The sequence below is a fragment of the Pongo abelii genome, chromosome 20, assembly GCF_028885655.2.
Source record: "Pongo abelii isolate AG06213 chromosome 20, NHGRI_mPonAbe1-v2.0_pri, whole genome shotgun sequence".
Classification (NCBI taxonomy): Eukaryota; Metazoa; Chordata; class Mammalia; order Primates; family Hominidae; genus Pongo; species Pongo abelii.
This window is the reverse complement of record NC_072005.2, coordinates 18757652-18778104: the sequence shown is the minus strand read 5'-3', so window position 1 is coordinate 18778104 and position 20453 is coordinate 18757652. Positions and strand designations below refer to the sequence as shown.

Below are 20453 nucleotides of genomic sequence, written 5' to 3'. Positions count from 1 at the left end.
GCCTCAGCCTCCTGAGTAGCTGGGATTACTGGAGTGTGCCACCATGCCCAGCTAATTTTTCTGTTTTTAGTACAGACAGGGTTTCACCATGTTGGCCAGGATGGTCTCGATCTCTTCACCTCGTGATCAGCCCGCCTCGGCCTCCCAAAGTGCTGGGATTACAGGAGTGAGCCACCATGCCCAGGCTTGGTGTGCAATCTTAACAAAGTGCATTCTAAGGGAAAAATGAAAGAAGTAAAGAGGAGCACATCTTAACAATGAAAAGTTCAGATTGGGCCTGGCGCTGTGGCTCATGCCTGAAACCCCAGCACTTTGAGAGGCCGAGGCAGGTGGATCACCTGAGATCAGGAGTTTGAGAACATCCTGGCCAACACGGCGAAACCCCATCTCAACTAAAAATACAAAAATTAGCCAGACATGGTGGGGGGTGCCTGTAATCCCAGCTACTCGGGAGGGTGAGGCAGGAGAATCACTTGAACCCAAGGGGCAGAGGCTGCAGTGATCTGAGATCTTGCCACTGCACTCCAGCCTAGGCGACAGATTGAGACTCCATCTCGAAAAAAAAAAAAGGTTCAGTTCACCAGGAAACACAACAATTGCAACTCTACATGCAGCCAATGATATGGCCTCCAAGTAGAATATTCCTGTTTTTTGTTTTTGTTTTGTTTTGTTTTGTTTTTGAGATCGAGGTCAAGAGTTTGAGACCAGCCTGACCAATATGGTGAAACCCCGTCTCCACTAGAAATACAAAAATTAGCCAGGCTTGGTGGCTGGCGCCTGTAGTCCCAGCTACTCCAGAGGCTGAGACAGGAGAATTGCTTGAACTTGGGAGGCAGAGGTGGCAGTGAGCCGAGATCGTGCCACTGCCCTCCGGCCTGGGCGACAGAGCGAGATTCTGTCCCCCCAAAAAAAAAAGGGAAAAGTAAATATAAGTAAAATGTTTGCCTGCAAATACCTGTTCAATGAATGCCAGCCATTATTATTATTGTTGGTGGTGTTATTTTGTAGTTTATTTTAGTAGCTTATTGTTTATTTATAATAATAATTATTACTATTATTTTAGAAATAGCATCTTGCCTTGTTGCTCAGGCTGCAGTGCAGAGCTTTGATCATAACTCGACCTCCTGGGTTCAAGGGATCCCTCCCACCTCAGCCTCCCATTTAGCTGGGACTACATTTTTAAATTTTCTGTAGAGGCCGGGTGTGATGGCTCATGCCTGTAATCCCAGCACTTTGGGAGGCCAAGGTAGGTGGATCACGAGGTCAGAAGTTCGAGACCAGCCTGGCCAACATAGTGGAACCCCCATCTCTACTAAAAATACAAAAAATTAACCAGGCATGGTGGCAGGCGCCTGTAATCCCAGCTACTAGGAAGGCTGAGGCAGGAGAATTGCTTCATTGCTTCAACCCGGGTGGCAGAGGTTGCAGTGAGCCGAGATCACGCCATTGCACTCCAGCCTCGTGAGACTCTGTCTCAAAAAAAAAAAAAAAAAAAAAAAAAAAAAATTAGTCATGGGTCATGGCAGGCGCCTGTAATCCCAGCTACTTAGGAGGCTGAGGCAGGAGAATCCTTGAACCTGGGAGTCAGAGGTTGCAGTGAGCCCAGATTGCTCCACTGCACTCTACGTGGGAGATTGTGTCTCCAAATTAATTAATTAATTAATTAATATTCTGAGAGGCAGGCTCTCACTATGTTACCCAGGCTTAGGTTGCCCAGGCTGGAGTACGGTGACGTGATCTTGGCTCGCTGCAACATCTGCCTCCCGGGTTCAATCGATTCTCCTGCCTCAACCTCCCGAGTAGCTGGGATTACAGGCATGTGCTACCACACCCGGCTAATTTCTGTATTTTTCGCAGAGACAGGTTTCACCATGTTGACCAGGCTCGTCTCGAACTCTTGACCTCAGGTGATCCATCCGCCTCAGCCTCCCAAAGTGCTGGGATTACAGGCATGAGTCACCGTGCCCAGCCAAGGCTTGTTTCTTTTATAGTATTGTTGTTTAGTGCAATTCCTCCTGCCCCTGTAACGGAGATGCAGATGGATGAGCAAGAAACCCCACTGTGCAGATACAGACATAGGGGTTCAGGTAGGTTATAAAAATAAAAAAGTTAAAAAATAAAAACAATTAAAAACTGGGGTTCAGTGATGGATGGGGAATAGTTTAAGTCCCTAAGATCCTGGAGTCACCCAGGGATTATTTCATGCCCCTTCCCAGTTAATTTTTTCTCTTTTTCTTTTTTTGAGACTGGGTCTTGCTCACTACAACTTCCACCTCTGGGGTTCAAGCAGTCCTCATGCCTCAGCCACCCCAGTATCTGAGATTACAGGCACGCACCACCATACCCGGCTAATTTTTGTACTTTTAGTAGAGACGGGGTTTCACCATGTTGGCCAGGCTGGTCTAGATTTCCTGACCTCAGGTGATCCACCCACCTCGGCCTCCCAAAGTGCTGGGATTACTGGCATAATCCACTGCACCCAGCCCTCCAGGTGATTTCTTACATAGCTCTGCTATGCTACCACCTTTTCTGGCTGTCGAACCTCCCTTCCTTCCTCAGTGATTTCCGTGAGACCCCACCACTACCTTTTGCGGCAGGCACTGTACAAGCCTCAGAGCTACAACAATGAGAAAGAATAAAGCCTTCTCAGACTTTGGGGCTCTTCCAGTGTAGAGGGCAAGGCAGAGTTAAATCAGGGCAGTGGCTCACACCTATAATCCCAACAGTTTGGGAGGCCAAAATGGGAGGATTGCTTGAGCCCAGGAGTTCGAGACCAGCCTGGGCAACATGGGGAAATCCCGTCTCTACAAAAAATATAAATTACAGGTGAGGTGGCTCACGCCTGTAATTTCAGCACTTTGGGAGGCCAAGGTGGGCAGATCACAAGGTCAGGAGATCGAGACTATCCTGGCTAACACAGTGAAACCCTGACTCTACTAAAAATACAAAAAATTAGTCGGGCATGGTGGCAGGCGCCTGTAGTCCCAGCTACTGGGGAGGCTGAGGCAGGAGAATGGTGTGAACCTGGGAGGCAGAGCTTGCAGTGAGCCGAGATCGCGCCACTGCACTCTGCCTGGGCTACACAGCGAGACTCTGTCTCAAAAAAAAAAAAAAAAAAAAAAAAATTAGCTGGACATGACGGTGCACCTGTGGTCCCAGCTACTCAGGAGGCTGAGGCAGGAGGATTGCTTGAGCCCAGGAGATAGAGGTGGTTGCAGTGATCTGAGATCGTGCCATTACACTCCAGCCTGGGTTTCAAAGTAAGACCCTATCTCAAAAAAAAAAAAGGCAGAGATATAAGTAAACTAGTTTGGGAAGCTGAGGCAGGCAGATCATGAGGTCAGGAGTTCCAGACCATCCTGGCCAACATGGTAAAACCCTGTCTCTACTAAAAATATAAAAATTAGCTGGGCATGGTGGCAGGCGCCTGTAGTCCCAGCTACTCAGGAGGCTGAGGCAGGAGAATCGTTGGAACCTAGGAGGTGGATGTTGCAGTGAGCCGAGATCGCGCCACTGCACTCCAGCCTGGCGACAGAGAGAGACTCTGTCTCAAAAAAAAAAAAAAAAGAAAGAAAGAAAAAAAAAGTCCAGGCACGATGGCTCACGCCTGTAATCCCAGTACTTTGGTATGTCGAGGTGGGCGGATCACGTGAGGTTGGGAGTTTAAGACCAGCCTGACCAACATGAAGAAATCCCGTGTCTACTAAAAATACAAAATTAGCCAGGCATGGTGGTGCATGCCTCTACTCCCAGCTACTCGGGAGGCTGAGGCAGGAGAATCGCTTGAACCTGGGAGGTTGCGGTGAGCTGAGATTGCGCCATTGCACTCCAGCCTGGGCACCAAGAGTGAAACTTCTTCTCAAAAAACAAAAACAAACAAACAAAAAACCCAAGTAAACTAGTTATGAAGTGGACGTTCATCAACTTCATTGTGCCAAGACAGCCAAATGGGGCACCTGGTCTTGCCTTGGGGAGGTCTGGGAGGGCTTCCTGTAGGAGGCAACCTGGGAACTCCAACCTTAGAAGTTAGTTGTCTCCAAAAAGCCAGTTACCACCTCCATGATAGCTACCTCCAAAAGCTGGTGTCTGACCCATCCATTCATCCATCCATCCATGCATCCACCTACCCATTTATTGAGTTTCTATAGATGCCAGGCATGGTTCAAGGAGGTGCTGGGTACAAATCAGGCAAAAATCTCTGCCAGGATGAAGCAGAGTGAGGGATGCTCCCTCCAACCACAAGCAAAAAAATGACAAGATAATTCTGGAAGGAGTAACTGCTAGGAAGGAAATAAAACTGAGTGAAGGAGGGAGAAGTGTCCCGGTTTCAAAACAAGATCCACAAAAACTTAGCTAATCAAGGATGCCACCTTCTTCCCGGGCCATGGGGACCTTATCACCCTCCAGCAGACAGTGCATAGAGAAGGAACTCCTCTCAGTGGCCCTGCTGGCTCAGTCGCCTGCGCAGCAGTAATTGAGCGCCTCCGGTATGCACCAGGCAACCTTCTAGACATTAAACTGTGTGGGGGATGGGAGGGAGGTTTCCGTATGCCTTTGGGCACGTCACTCCTCCTCAGGCCCTCAGGTGCACTTCTGTAACTAAGGCTTCAGGATGGGTCATTCGGCAACCCCAGAGCTGCCCTGCCCGTCAAGCTTGAACTCTTTAAGGAAATAGCATTTAGAGCGGACTGTGCCCCCAGCAGCCCTCAAGGTGAGAGTGCATAGATGGGGGTGTTTATCCCCATTTCGCAGATGATCAGGATGAAGCTCAGGGGAGAGGCAGGAGTCGCACAGGCTGCGCGATACTGACCCGTGTTGGGGTCCAGCCCAGGGTCCCCCGCCCCCACCCCCGCCGCAGCCGCAGCCGCAGCCCCAGCCCCAGCCCCAGCCCCAGCCCCAGGCCCAGCCCCAGCCCCAACAGCCGGGAGGCTTCGGTCCCTTTAAGAACGCCCCGCGGAGCCAAGCAGGAAGGGGGAGGTGCCAACGCCCGGGACGGACGTCTGCACGAGCCAATGGGTGCGGCAGTCGCGGCAGCGGCGGCCAATGGCCACGGCAGAGGCGGGGCCGAGCGGCCGAACCTGGTTCCCGAGGCGCGGCGGCCGCGGCTGGGGGCGGGGAGGGGGGCGCAGGACCCCAAGCGGGGGTCCCGGAGCCAGAGGCAAGTGTCCTGGGGTGCTGGGGGCGCCGTGCCGGCCGGGCCGCTGCCGTGGCCTAGGCTGGTCCGGGGGCTAGAGCGCCGGGGGCTGCGGCCGATGGGCGGGGCGAGGGGCCGCGCGGGCGGCCAGCCGGGGGGCACCGGGGTCGGGGGTGCCCGAGGGGGCGCGGCCGGGCGTGGGTGGCCAGGGATGGGGGTCACTGGGGGCAAAGGCGATCCAGTGGGAGGGTCCCGATGGAGGCGTGCAGGGCCAGGGGCGCCCGAGGCGTGCGGGGGTCGGGTGCCCCAGACTGGTGGCGTCAGACAGGCGTGGGTCGTTGGGGGCCTGGGTCGCGGCTTGACTGAGGGCCCGGCCGGGGCTCTGGGGCGTCAGGAGGGCGTGGGGTGTTATGGGATCGAAAAGGGGGGGCGTCTGGGGACACTGGAGTGTTTACGGCGAGACGGAGCGGCTGTGGGGGGAGCTGGCCCGTGCTGGGGGCGGTGGTGGTTGGGGCGGGGGGGTGGGAGGGGAGGCCGAATTGTGCGGGCGCGGGGAATTATGGGGGTGGGGGCTGGGAGGGTCTCTGAAAGTGGGGTTCCGAGCCCGGGAGGAGCAGGCAGGTGAGGGCTAGGGAGGGGATGCGGCAGGCTGGTTTGATGGCTGTGCCACACTCTTCTGAGCTTGGGGCCTGGGGGACGGAGGGATTGGTTGTTGGTTCAGGAGGTCTGGGGCAAGGAAGAAGCTGTAGAATGTGGTGGGACCTCGACCACTCCTGGAAAGGAGGCTGCTTTGAGGGGGTGGGACCGAGGCCTGATGAGAGTAGGACGGTCTCCTAGGGAAGGGTTTGGGCCAGGGTCCCTGATGTTGGGGTTGTGGGGGATAGTGTTAGATTCAGGGTGTGGAAGGAAAAAACGCTTGGGGTTTCTGGGTGATTACAGTTGGTGCTTTTGGGGAGGGTCTCCCCTTTGGAGAAGAGGCTGGAGGTGGGAGGCCCTGGTAAAAGATTCAGTTTCCCCCCAGTGGCCCTAGAGGCTCTAAAAATGGCTTCCCTAAGGCCTCGGAGGCTGTCCTCTCCACAAAAATCCCAGCACCCCTGGTTTAGCATATAATCAGGCAAAGCCACAGGGCCTGAAGCCCCAGGTTCAAATCCTCCTTTGGCCTTTGGCTTTCTCTGTGACCTTGGGCAAATGGCTTTGCCCCTCTGGCCTGTTTCCTGTTCTGTAAAATGTTGGGGGGAATCTTCCCTACTTCCTGGAGTTTTTGTAAACATTAAATAATAATTAGCTCTAATAATGGCTAACACTGTTTGAGCCTGATGCCAAGGGCTTGATGCATGGGTTAATTTCTCCCAACAAGCTGGGGTTGTTGTTACACCCACTGTATAGATGAGGAAACTGAGGCCTGGAGCCCTTGAGTTACACAGAAAGTGATCGGCAGTGTGGGGAATCGGTACAGTGGAGACTTTGAGGGGCTGTGTAGGATTCTGACCCACATCTCTGCCCCCCACTTCCAGGGCCAATTCCCGTCCCCCCAGCAGCATGGCATCGTGTGCTGAACCCTCTGAGCCCTCTGCCCCACTGCCCGCCGGGGTCCCACCGCTCGAGGACTTCGAGGTGCTGGATGGGGTTGAGGATGCAGAGGGTGAGGAGGAAGAGGAGGAGGAAGAGGAGGAGGAGGATGACCTGAGTGAGCTGCCACCGCTGGAGGACATGGGACAACCCCCGGTGGAGGAGGCTGAGCAGCCTGGGGCCCTGGCCCGAGAGTTCCTCGCTGCCATGGAGCCCGAGCCCGCCCCAGCCCCGGCCCCGGAAGAGTGGCTGGACATTCTGGGTAAGGAGCAAAGGTGGATCAGGGTGCCCTTGGCCCTGGCCCTCTTGTCCCCTGAGCCTCATTTCCCCATCTGTGCTGTGAGGGTTGGAAGTCACGTGGTCACCACCGTGATCACCAGCCAGAGGCAACTACTGGAGATGTTTCACATTGATGTACCCCATTCATTGACTCACACACATGCACAATGTGCTGTGTCCCTGTTTCCCAGATCTGCTAACAGTGGCTCAGAGAGGCTGAGTCACCTGCCCAGAGCCACACAGCCAGCACGCCAGGCGCTGGCAGCTCCTAACCCCATCAATGCATCTTTTCTTGGCATTTGTCTGACACATGCTTGGGCTCTGAAAAATGTGTCCTGAGTGCACGCCAGCCTGGGCAACACCGCGAGACCCCACTTCCAAAACCAAAAATGTGTTCTGGGGTCAAGTGGATCAGAGGAATGTTATTTTGTTCAGCCTTCTGGTTGGTTCACGGTAGTGATAGTATTGTAAATGCTTAGAGCAATCCTACAAGAAGAAAACTACGTGAGCCCACACATGTTCCCCCCAACATACCCCATCACAGCAACTGAAAACAAGAGAAATGTTAGTATTCTATGGAAGATGTCTTGCTACTAGTATAGTACTGATATCTAATATACCGAATAATGCTGGTGCCCATGCAAATAATAAGATATCATTACCACTATCGATTGTAATAACAATACTATAGCAATAATATCCAATCATATTGACACTGATGGAACAGAAATATTACTAAATATCACCACCACTACTGATAAAAATCTTACTAATTTTTTTTTTTTTTCTTGAGACACAGTCTGACTCTGTCACCCAGGCTGGAATGCAGTGGTGCGATCTCAGTTCACTGCAACCTCCGCCTCTCAGGTTCAAGCGATTCTCCTGCCTCAGCCTCCTGAGTAGCTGGGACTATAGGTGCCCGCCTCCATGCCCGGCTGATTTTTGTATTTTTAGTAGAGACAGGGTTTCACCATGTTGGCCAGGCTGGTCTCGAACTCCTGACCTCAGGTGATCCACCTGCCTCGGCCTCCCAAAGTGCTGGAATTACAGGTGTGAGCCACCACGCCTGGCCCCTAATTTTTGTATTTTTAGTGGAGACAGGTTCTCAGCATGTTGACCAGGCTGGTCTCAAACTCCTGACCTCAAGTGATCCTCCTGCCTCAGCCTTCCAAAGTGCTGGGGTTACAGGTGTGAGCCACCATGCCTGGTCATTTTTTATTTTTTGTAGAGACGGGGTCTCACTATGTTGCCCAGGCTTGTCTCAAACTCCTGGGTTTAAACAGTCCTCTCATTTCAACCTCCCAAAGTTCCGGGATTACAGGCATGAGCCACCATGTGTGACCTTTGCTTAACTTCTAAATTCATCCCACTTGGTGCTGTGGTGGGGACACTGTATCACAGGGGTTCTGCTAACCAAGGGCCCCATGAGCACCTCATTTCATGGCTGGGTAAACCGAGGCCCAAACATCTCAGGGCAAGGATTTCAGCCTGAGGGCTGTTTGTCCTCTCTGAGCTTTGGTTTTCTTTCTTTTTGAGGAGGGTGGGGAGACTGGGTTCTTGCCATTTTGCCCAGATGCTGGCCTGAACTTGTGATCCTCCCACATTGGCCTCTCAAATAGCTGGAAACTCGGCAAGCCTCAGTTTTCTTAAAAAAAAAAAACAACCAGACCAACCATTGTTAGCTGGTCTGTAGCACCAGCACTGTCACCCCGAAGTCTGTCCCATCCTGCCCAGTGTCCTGCATGTGGGGTTCCCCACTCTGGTGGCAGAGTGGCCACTGGAAGTTTGGTTTGTGCCCCAGTGTTGGGCCAGCCCCCTCTGGACAGCTAGTGGGCAAAGCTGAGGGTAGGAGTGGGGGCTCAGGGGAGCGGGTGCCTGTTTGAGCCGCCAGGTGACAGGCTGCATGTCCCTGGACCCTGGCAGGGAACGGGCTGTTGAGGAAGAAGACGCTGGTCCCAGGGCCGCCAGGTTCGAGCCGCCCGGTCAAGGGCCAGGTGGTCACCGTACATCTGCAGACGTCGCTGGAGAATGGCACGCGGGTGCAGGAGGAGCCGGAGCTGGTGTTCACTCTGGGTGACTGTGACGTCATCCAGGTGCGGGCTGGGGTGGGACAGGGCAGGGGCGAGGGGCGCGCATTGCTGGGTCTGAGTCTGCCTGACCGCTGGCTATCCCCACGCACCCCAGGCCCTGGATCTCAGTGTCCCACTCATGGACGTTGGGGAGACGGCCATGGTCACTGCTGACTCCAAGTACTGCTACGGCCCACAAGGCAGGTGAGAGTCGGCCACCCTTAGGTCTCTGCAGGTCTCAGGAGGGGGATGGGTGGAGTGGCTGTACCCCTCGGCTCACCCCATCTACTTGCCCATTTTATAGCCAAGAAACTGAGGCTGGGTGAGGTGGCTCACACCTGAAATCCCAGCACTTTGGGAGGTTGAGGTAGGAGGATTGCTTGAGACCTGGAGTTCCAGACCAGCTTAAGCAATATAGACCCCATCTCTATACAAAAAAATTTAAAAATTAGCCGTGTGTGGGCCGGGCATGGTGACTCACGCCTGTAATCCCAGCACTTTGGGAGGCCAGGGCAGGCGGATCATGAGGTCAGGAGATCAAGGCCATCCTGGCTAGCACGGTGAAACCCTGTCTCTACTAAAAATACAAAAAATTAGCCAGGCGTGGTGGCAGGTGCCTGTAGTCCCAGCTACTCTGGAGGCTGAGGCAGGAGAATGGCGTGAGCCTGGGAGGTGGAGCTTGCAGTGAGCCGAGATCGCACCACTGTACTCCAGCCTGGGCAAGAGAGCGAGACTCTGTCTCAAAAAAAAAAAAAAAAAAAAAAGCTGGGTGTGGTGCACACCTGTAGTCCCAGCTACTGAGGAGGCTCAGGCAGGAGGATCACTTGAGCCCATGTTTTTGAGGCTGCAGTGAGCCAAGACTGCACCACTGCACTTCAGCCCGGGCAACAGAGTGAGAACCTGTGTCTTAAAAAAAAGAAGGAAAACCGAGGCTTAGGGAGGGGAACTCGTTCGTCAAGTCCCGCAGCTCCAAGGCGGCAAGTCACTTCCCCTGCACTTTACTGAGGAGGGAATGACGGAGGGCAGAGGGGAGACAGATCCGGGGCTTGAGCCAAGCTCACTCCTTCCTAGCCAGCCCAGCGGGTTTAGGGGTCACCAGGTCTGAGTGCTGCCCCTGCCTGCTCCCACCCAACTAGCAGGAGCCCATACATCCCCCCGCACGCGGCCCTGTGCCTGGAGGTGACCCTGAAGACGGCTGTGGACGGGCCTGACCTGGAGATGCTCACGGGGCAGGAGCGCGTGGCCCTGGCCAACCGGAAGCGGGAGTGCGGCAACGCCCACTACCAGCGGGCGGACTTCGTCCTGGCCGCCAACTCCTATGACCTCGCCATCAAGGCCATCACCTCCAGCGCCAAAGGTGACCGCCTGGGTCAGATCCCCACCATCTCCCCTGCAAAGGTGTCCACTCTGTGCCAGAAACTTCCAGCCCCAGAGAGCCTCAGACTCAGAATATTCTAGAATAGCCCAGAATATGGGTAGATCCCCAACTGCCCCTAACCTAGGGCCTGTTACAGACTCGTGGTATATCCCAGACCAGTGGAGTGTTGTAGAATGCAAGTGTATATGGGGATGGGGTGACCATACACCGGGCCAGTTCACACGTACCACGGGCTAGGCCCTCGCTTGCTTAAGGCTCCATCTTGTAGCTTCGTCAGGAGAGCCCCAGGAAAGCGTGGCCCTTGGTCCGGTGTTAAAATTGGGGAGACTGAGGCCAGAGAGGCAGCCTCCGCAGAGGGGTGGGTGCCAGGGTGTCTGGTGGCGTGGTGACGGCTGCCGTGGCGGGCACTGTCTCCCAATAGTGGACATGACGTTCGAGGAGGAGGCACAGCTCCTGCAGTTGAAGGTGAAGTGTCTGAACAACCTGGCGGCCTCACAGCTGAAGCTCGACCACTACCGCGCAGCCCTGCGCTCCTGCAGCCTTGTGCTGGAGCACCAGCCAGACAACATCAAGGCTCTCTTCCGCAAGGGCAAGGTAGGCCACACCGGGGTGCCAGGCCGGGTCACTCAGCCTGGGGTATACGGGGTGGTCCCCAACCCTGCATTTGAGAAAGGCATAGATATAAGCCAGCTGAGCTCTGGGGTGCAGGTGGAGAAACTGAGGCCCAGACGGGTGCAGGAGTGTGGCCTGGTCACAGCAATTCATTGGCTGAGGCCAGAATTCGATCCTCGAGTCTTGGGTCCCCAACCTTTGGCCCAGTGTTGTTTGTTTGTTTCTGGAGACAGAGTCTCACTCTGTCACCCAGGCTGGAGTGCAGTGCTGTGATCTCAGCTCACCACCGCAACCTCCTCCTCCTGGGTTCAAGCGATCGTCCTGCCTCAACCTCCGAAGTAGCTGGGACTACAGGCGTGAGCCACCACACCCAGTTAATTTTTGTATTTTTAGTAGAGATGTGGTTAGCCATATTGGCCAGGCTGGTCTCGAACTCCTGACCTCAAGTGATATGCCCGCCTCAGCCTCCCCATGTGCTGAGATTACAGGCGTGAGCCACCGTGCCCGGCTTGGCCCAGTGTTGAAACCTCCTCACATAGAACCTCCATGGGTCGCATTTTTCCTCGGAGTAAAAGTGGAATCCTAGTCACAGCCCTTGGGGCCTTGAGTTATCTGGTCTTCCCCCTCCTGCTATCACCTCTTCCACCTCACTTTCTGCTTCTCTCCATCCCACCTGGCGTCCTCCCTTTCTGCTGTCTAGCCAGGCTCTCTCCACCTCAGGGCCTTTGCGTAGGCATTGCCGACTGCCTGAGATGTTCCTGACAGGCAGCACGTGGAGGTGACATGCCTCTTGTCCATCTCCCCTACTCGAAGGTGGAGATTTCGTCTGTCTTGCTCACTGCCGAATCTCCAACCTTACAAACAGGGCCAGGTACATAGCAGGTGCTCAGTAAAAGTCCTGGCAGAGGCCAGGCACGATGGCTCATGCCTGTAATCCCAGCACTTGGGATTACAGGAGGCCAAGGCAGGAGGATCGCTTGAGCCCAGACATTTGCGACAAGCCCAGGCAACATAGGGAGACCCCCTTCTCTACCAAAAAAAATACAAAAATTAGCTGGGTGTGGGGGCGCGGGCCTGTCGTCCCAGTTGCTCAGGAGGCTGAGGATGGCTTGAGCCCCGAAGGTCAAGGCTGCAGTGAGCCTTGATCACACCACTGCACTCCAGCCTTGGCAGCAGAGCAAGACCCTGTGTCAAAAACAAAACAAAAGAACAGAAAAAAAGTCCTGGCAGAACATAGGGGTGAATCTGGCTTGCACAGACTTGACCTTCGTTCTTACCCCCTTTTCTGTTCATCCTCACAGCCCCACCCCTAGGTGGGGATTTCAGTACCTTTTAGCAGTTAACGAAGGAAAGTGAGGCACAGATACTGGCTCACCTGCTGTGTGTCTGAAAAGCCTGACGTGGGGCTCCCTCCAGCTGGGATTTATTAAGCACATACTGTGTGTGGAGTTCTGCAGAGAAATACGAAGAGGGAGAAGATGCTGTTCCTGTTTTTGAAGCCTTTGTTCTCAACCTGGGGGTAGTATCCTCCTGGGGGCAGCAGGAGTGGCTGCTTGTGTAGCTTCATACAAGTTTGGACCTGCTGGTTGAAGGTGATAGAAACCCACTCAAACAGGTTCAGGCAGAAAGGAGGGATCGATGGCTCATGGAACTGCCAAGTTTGGATTAGCTGGCTTCAGGCATAGCTGGATCCAGGCACTCACAATATTGTGGGGATGCTGTTTCTCTGCTCTGACCTTCCCTCTTGGGCCGGCTCCTGTCTCAGGGTGACCATGATGCTCCCCCGTCCCCCCTGGAAAGTTTCAGATATTTCCATCTTCTACCCTTTCCTTTTTTTTTTTTTTTTTTTTGAGACAGAGTCTTGCTCTGTCACCCAGGCTGGAGTGCAGTGGCACAATCTCGGCTCACTGCAACCTCTGCCTCCCAGGTTCAAGCGAGCACATCCAGCTTCTTTTTGTATTTTTAGCATAGACGGGGTTTCACCATGTTGGCCAGGCTGGTCTTGAACTCCTGACCTCAAGTGATCCATCTGCCTTGACCTCCCAAAGTGCTGGGATTACAGGCGTGAGCCACTTCGCCCAGCTCCATCTTCTCCCCTTAGCAACCCATCTCTCATCGGCACCAGCATAGTGCAGGCTGGATCTCATTGACTCATTTGGGTCATGTGCCTGGTCCTGAATCATTCACTATGGCCAAAGCTTTGGAAACATCAGGGCCAGGTGTGGTGCCTCACACCTGTAATCTCAGCACTTCGGGAGGCCAAGGTAGGAGGATCATTTGAGCCCAGGAATTCAAGACCAGCCTTGGCAGCATAGTGAGACCCCATTGCTACAAAAATTTAAAAAATAATTAAGGGCTGGGCATGGTGGCTCATGCCTATAATCCCAGCACTTTGGGAGACCGAGGCCAGTGGATTGGTTGAGCCCAGGAGTTCAAAACCATCCTGGGGAACATGGTGAGACCCTGTCTCTAAAATAAAAAAAATAAATAAGTAGGCCTGGAGCGGTGGCTCATGCCTGTAATACCAGCACTTTGGGAGGCTGAGGCAGGTGGATCACTTGAGGTCAGGAGTTTGAGACCAGGCTGGCCAACATGGTAAAACCCTGTCTCTACTAAAAATACAAAAATTAGCTGGTGGTGGCAGGTGCCTGTAATCCCAGTTACTCGGGAGGCTGAGGCAGGAGAATGGCGTGAACCTGGGAGGCAGAGCTTGCATTGAGCTGAGATCGTGCCACTGCACTCCAGCCTGGGCAAGAGTGACACTCCGTCTCAAAATAATAATAATAATAATAATAATAATAATAATAATAATTTTATAAATAAATACATAAATAATTTGTTGGACATGGTAGTACACACCTGTAGTCCCAGCTCCTCGGGAGGCTGAGGTTGGAGGATTGTTTGAGCCTAGGAGTTTGAGGCTGCAGTGAGCTATGATCGTGTCATTGCACTCCAGCCTGGGTGACCGATCAAGACCCTGTCTCCAAAGGAAAGGAAAAAAAAAACAACCTCTGGAAGCATCCATTCGGCCTCTCACCCGTGGAGGTGGTGAGGGAGGAGGCAGCGAGGTGGGTGCCTGGATCTCCAGCTGAGACAGGAAGGAGGAGCATGTTTCGGGGGCCAATGCCAAGCTAAGTGTGCACTGATGGAGTTTGAGGGCTAGGAGAGCAGTTTGGGAGTGGCTGGAACCCAGGGATGTTGCCAGAGCTCCATTTGGCACTTGTATGAGTAGCCAGGAGCCTGGCTGTTTTTTTTGTTTGTTTGTTTGTTTTTGAGACGGAGTCTCGCTCTATCGCCCAGGCTGGACTGCAGTGGTGTGATCTCGGCTCACTGCAAGTGCTGCCTCCTGGGTTCATGCCATTGTCCTGCCTCAGCCTCCCGAGTAGCTGGGACTACAGGCGCCCGCCACCATGCCCAGCTAATTTTTTTGTATTTTTTAGTAGAGATGGGGTTTCACCATGTTAGCCAGCATGGTCTCGACGTCCTGACCTGTTGATCTGCCCGCCTTGGCCTCCCAAAGTGCTGGGATTACAGGTTTGAGCCACCACGCCCGGCCTTATTTTTTTATTTTTATTTTTTTGAGATGGAGTCTCACTGTGTCGCCCAGGCTGGAGTGCAGTGGCACCATCTCGGCTCACTGCAAGCTCCACCTCCCAGGTTCACGCCATTCTCCTGCCTCAGCCTCCCGAGTAGCTGGGACTATCAGGCGCCCGCCACCTTGCCCGGCTAATTTTTTTTGTATTTTTAGTAGAGAGGGGGTTTCACCGTGTTTGCCAGGACGGTCTCGATCTCCTGACCTTGTGATCCGCCCGCCTCAGCCTCCCAAAGTGCTGGGATTACAGGCATGAGCCACTGTGCCCAGCCCTTTTTTTTTTTTTTTAAGACAGGGTTGCACTCTGTCACCCAGACTGGGGTGCAGTGGCATGATCTTGGCTCACTGCAACTTCTGCCCCCCAGGTTCAAGCAATCCTCCCACCTCAGCCTTCTGAGTAGCTAGGACTACAGGTGCATGCCACCACGCCTTGCTAATTTTTGTATTTTTTGGTAGAGATGGGGTTTCTCCATGTTGGCCAGGCTGTTTTTATTTTATTTTATTTTTTGAGATGGAGTCTTGCTCTGTTGCTCAGGCTGGAGTGCAGTGACACAATCTTGGCTCACTGCAACCTCCTGGGCTGGATTTCTTGAAGGACAGTGAGGCCCAGGTATGGGTCCAGAGTGATGCCACCCCCTTCCCCTTACAGGTGCTGGCCCAGCAGGGGGAGTACAGTGAGGCCATCCCCATCCTGAGGGCAGCCCTGAAGCTAGAACCTTCCAACAAGGTGAGCAGGACAGGGGTGCCCTGGGACTTGCTCGGCTGGGAAGTCCCTCCCGTGGTCTGCCCCAGGTCTTTCTTGCTGTGGCTCTCTGTTGTGTTCCCACCTGGGCAGTGGCACGGAGTAGGTACCTGAAGGGTCGTGGTTAGCTTGTGAAGACCCTCATGATGGCCACACAGGCAGTCTGGGCTCTCACCCCTCCAGCAGCTGAGGGCACTGCCAGCCTGCTCCATGCCAATGTCCTTGGCCTTCCTTCCAGAACCTTTTGTCTCCTGGCTACCTTGTGCTCTGCCCCATCTACTGGCTCCCTAGGAGGGATGGGGTCAGCAGCCCTGACTTTGCTAAGCCCAGAAAGGGGCAGATGGGACCCCTATGTCCCAATGGTCCCAGCACCCAAACAGCCTAGAGTCCCAGAAAGGCAGAGCGCCAGTGATGACAGGTTGGCCACTGCATGTTCTCAGCTTCCGCTGCCTTCCGCAGACGATCCACGCAGAGCTCTCAAAGCTGGTGAAGAAGCATGCGGCACAGCGGAGCACGGAGACTGCCTTGTATCGGAAAATGCTGGGCAACCCCAGCCGGCTGCCTGCTAAGTGCCCTGGCAAGGGTGCCTGGGTAAGCTGGGGCACAGAATGGGCAGGGGCTGCGTGCAGGGCACGCCTAGCAGAGGGATTTTATTTTGCATACATGGATGTCCTTGGAGACTGGGCCGTCCTGGGCGATGCAGGGGACATGGAGAGAGCCCAGCCCTGTGTGATCACGAGTGGAGTTGAAGGTGGAACTCAAGCTGGAAGGCTGGGGGTGGACTATGGAGCCTCTTCCAGGGCACGAGGGGCGGTGTCCTGGAGGAGGGGCCATTTGATTTGGGTTTTGCTGCATGCGTAGGAGTTTGCCAGGAAGTGGGAAATACATAGTCTGGCAGTGATTTGTTGGGAGGTCTGTTTGGGCTGTGCTGGCAGCTGAGGCCCCAGAGGCCAGTCTTGACCTCCCTCCACCCTTCTCTCCCCTCCTTTTTATCCACAGTCCATCCCATGGAAGTGGCTGTTTGGGGCGACTGCTGTTGCCTTGGGGGGTGTGGCACTCTCTGTGGTCATCGCTGCCAGGAACTGAACACCTAGCTGGCCGCCACCCCCTCTGCACACCATGGACCCTGCCCTGCGCTCCCCAACTTCCCCAGGCTCCCTGTCCACTGCCCTCCCTTGTCTGGCCCCCTCCTCCGGGTTAGGGGAGCAAGGATTGGGGGTCATGCAGCCCAGCCAGCAGGAGGGACTGAGGCCCTCTAGGAGGAAAGCCCAGAGGGAGGGGGCCCTCCTTCCTTCAGACCCAGTTTTCCCCCACCCTCCTTACCCCGCTGGGCTAGGTCTCCGCCAGGGCCGGCCTCAGTTTCTCCTCAACAGGCCTGGGGGCAGCCCTTCCCCTGCCTAGTCCCCGCCTGAGTGCCAGCCCCCCTGCCCCGCCTGCCACCCCCTGTCCAGGTTCCCTCCCCGCCACAGTGAAATAAAGCGTCCCACCCTGCATTTCCACGGACTCCTGAGCTTTCTTCTCCCGCTGCCTGGGGCTGGGCCAGAGACAGCCTGTGATGCATCTGGAGTCACACAGCATGGTGGATGTGGCTGAGCCAGCTGGAGCTGGGGGTCTCCTCTCCAGGCACAACACACTTGCTTTACAGAGGAGAAACTGAGGCATAGAGAAGTGGGGTGATGTAGCAGGGACAAGTGGGTTGAGAGGTCTGACTCAGCTGGACTCTGGGGGTGTTACTGCCCAGCTCCACTCGTTACCCCAGCATTCACTGTTTCCTCATCTGAAATCCAGGACCCTAGTGGGCCCTATCTTGTGGCTGCTGCATGGGTTCTGTGGCATCATTGCTTTACCTAGTGGATGTGCTGAATTCAAAAGAGACAGATGGTAGGAGGATGACTTGAGCACAGGAATTTGAGGCTTTAGTGAGCTATGATTGCACCAGTGCGCTCCAGCCTAGGCTGGAAGACCTCACCAGAGTGAGGTCTCTCTTTTTATTATTTATTTATTTGTTTTTGAGATGGAGTCTCACTCTGTCACCAAGCTGAAGTACAGTGGCACGATCTCTGCTCACTGCAACCTCCACCTCCCGGGTTCAAGCAATTCTTCTGTTTCAGCCTCCCGAGTAGCTGGGACTACAGGCGTGCGCCACCACGTGCAGCTAATTTTTGTATTTTTAGTAGAGACAGGGTTTCACCATGTTGGTCAGGATGGTCTTGATCTCTTGACCTTGTGCTCTGCCTGCCTAGGCCTCCCAAAGTGCTGGGATTACAGGTGTGAGTCACCATGCCCGGCTCTTTTTTTTTTTTTTGAAACAGAGTCTCGCTCTGTGGCCCCGGCTGGAGTGCAGTGGCGCCATCTCGGCTCACTGCAAGCTCTGCCTCCCGGGTTCACGCCATTCTCCTTCCTCAGCCTCCCGAGTAGCTGGGACTATCAGGCGCCCGCCACCTCGCCCGGCTAATTTTTGTTGTATTTTTAGTAGAGATGGGGTTTCACCGTGTTCGCCAGGATGGTCTCGATCTCCTGACCTTGTGATCCACCCGCCTCGGCCTCCCAAAGTGCTGGGATTACAGGCGTGAGCCATCGCGCCCGGCCTTTTTTTTTTTTTTTTTTTAAAGAGGTGGGGTGTAGTGTCATGGCCTGTAATTTCAGGTCTTTGGAAGCCAAGGTGGGAGGGTCGCTTGAGCCCAGCCTGGTCAACATAGTGAGATTCCATCTATGTTTAAAAAAAAAAAAAGAATGCGCCAGGCACAGTGGTTCCCACCTGTAATCCAAGCACTTTGGGAGGCCGAGGTGGGTGGATCACTTGAGCTCAGGAGTTCCAGACCAGCCTGCCCAACATAGTTAAACCCCATCTCTACTTAAAATACAAAAATTAGCTGGGTGTAGTGGCCCATCCCTGTAATCCCAGCTACTCCGGAGGCAGAGGTTGCAGTGAACCAAGATCATGGGACTATACTGCAGCCTGGGCAACACAGCGAGACTCCATCTCAAAACAAGAGACAGATGGGGTCCAGGGGAGAGGATGTGAATGTCTGGATGCAGCCTGTGAGAAGGCACAGCTGGAGGTCCAGGAAGACCTCTCCCAGGGGATGTGTGCGCTGATATTTCAGCGATGGCAAGGGTCTGCCCATGCAGGGAGCTGACAGCCCCAGGTCTGGGCAACAGCACGCCCAGTGCAAAGACTCTGGGGCCAGCTCTAACCTGGTGCATTCCAGATGGATGAGGCTGGGTAGCCTGCAGAGCCACACCCTGCAGGGCTTCAGGGGCCATGAGGAAGGGCCAGGGTTGATGCTGGGAGGTTCCCTGATCCCATCTGGCTCTCCCAACTCTGGACTCTGGGAGCTTCTCCCATGATGCCACTCACCAGTGCAGCCAGGATGGGCAGAGCCAGCATCAGGGCCTCTGTCAGCCCAGCACCCGCACCCCTTCTTCCTGCTGTTCCATCTTGCCCCCAAGAATAAGGGCATCCCCGAAAATAGACTACAGTCACTTCACCTGCATCTGTCCCCTTACAGCCCAGGAGGGGAACCTGCCTGCCACAGCCACCCAGCAGAAGTTGGTGCAGAAGGGAGGTTGGAGGGCCTCCCAAAGGTCTGGGACTCCAATCTGCACCCCCACCTCACCCACTCACCCGCTTCTTCTAGGCCCTTGTTCTCTGGGTCACCTGGATGACTTGAGGCTGAGTGTGGCTTCAGACTGTGCCCTTTCCAGTGGTTAGCCCCAGGTTCAGGCAATTCTCCTGCCTCAGCCTCCCAAGTAGCTGGGATTACAGGCATGCGCCACCACACCCAACTAATTTTTTTTTTTTTTTTTTTTTTTTTTGCACACCAGCTCTGTCACCCAGGCTGGAGTGCAGTGGCATGATCTCAGCTCACTGCAACCTCTGACCTCTGCCTCCCAGGTTCAAGCGATTCTCCCGCCTCAGCTTCCCAAGTAGCTGGGATTATAGGTTCACGCCACCACACCTGGCTAATTTTTTTATTATTTATTTATTTATTTATTTTTGAGATGGGGTCTTGCTCTGTCACCCAGGCTGGAGTGCAGTGGCCCAATCTTGGCTTACTGCAGCCTCTGCCTCCAGGGTTCAAGCAGTTCTCCCACCTCAGCCTCTCAAGTAGCTGGGATTACAGGGGCACGCAATCAAGCTTGGCTAATTTTTTTTTTTTTTTTTTTTTTTGAGACAGAGTCTCACTCTGCAGCCCAGGCTGGAGTGCAGTGGCATGATCTTATGATCTTGTTCACTGCTACCTCTGCCTCCCAGATCACGGTTCAAGCGATTCTCCTGCCTCAGCCTCCTGAGTAGCTGAGATTACAGGCACGCGCCACCATGTCCAGATAATTTTTGTATTTTTAGTAGAGACGGGGTTTCACCATGTTGGCCAGGCTGATCTTGAACTCCTGACCTTATGATCCACCCGCCTCGGTCTCCCAAAGTGCTGGGATTACAGGCATGAGCCACCACGCCTGGCCTTTTTTTTTTTTTGAGACGGAGTCTTGCTGTGTCATCCAGGCAGGAGTGCAGTGGTGCATCTTGGCTCACTGCAACCTCCGCTTCCAGAATTTAAGGGATTCGCCTGCCTCATCCTCCTGAGTAGCTGGGATTACAGGCGCGTGCCACCACGCCCAGCTAATTTTGCGTTTTTAGTAGAGACGGAGTTTCACCACATTGGTGATTAACTTTCTTTTTTTATCTCTCTCTCTGCTATCCAGGTCGGAGTGCAGTGGCACCATCTCAGCTCACTGCAAACTCTACCTCCCAGGTGCAAGGGATTCTTGTGCCTCAGAATCCCTATAACAAGCCTGTAATCCCGGCACTTTGGGAGGCCAAAGTGGGTGGATCACCTGAGGTCAGGAGTTCGAGAACAGCCTGGCCAACTGGTGAAACCTCCTGGGTGAAACCCAGGAGGCAGAGGTTGCAGTGACCTAAAATCGCGCCATCGCACTCCAACCTGGGCAACAAGAGTGAAACTCATCGCCAAAAAATATATATATAGAACCTCTTGACTTTTCATAACGCAAAGTCAACTTGTTTCCTGTTCATGTAGCACACAAATTCTTTTTTTTTCCCCCTGAGACAGAGT

General features: G+C 54.2%; 1 protein-coding gene across 5 annotated transcripts; it reads left to right on the top strand.

Annotated features, from left to right (window-relative positions):
* The first annotated feature begins 5026 nt into the window (after positions 1-5026).
* On the top strand, positions 5027-16868 carry FKBP8 (FKBP prolyl isomerase 8). 5 transcript variants are annotated; one of them, XM_002828935.6, is made up of 9 exons: positions 5027-5158; positions 6649-6965; positions 8906-9075; positions 9167-9255; positions 10191-10408; positions 10851-11023; positions 15283-15360; positions 15835-15966; positions 16375-16868. In XM_002828935.6, the coding sequence occupies exons 2-9, from the start codon at positions 6674-6676 to the stop codon at positions 16459-16461; spliced, it is 1239 nt and encodes a 412-aa protein (XP_002828981.3). In that variant the 5' UTR covers positions 5027-5158; positions 6649-6673; the 3' UTR covers positions 16462-16868. The 5 variants fall into 5 exon arrangements, with proteins under 5 accessions (XP_002828981.3, XP_009251263.2, XP_002828980.2 ...); XM_009252988.4 differs by having other exon boundaries at positions 10188-10408; XM_002828934.6 differs by lacking the exon at positions 5027-5158 and adding an exon at positions 5599-5755.
* The last annotated feature ends 3585 nt before the right edge of the window (positions 16869-20453 follow it).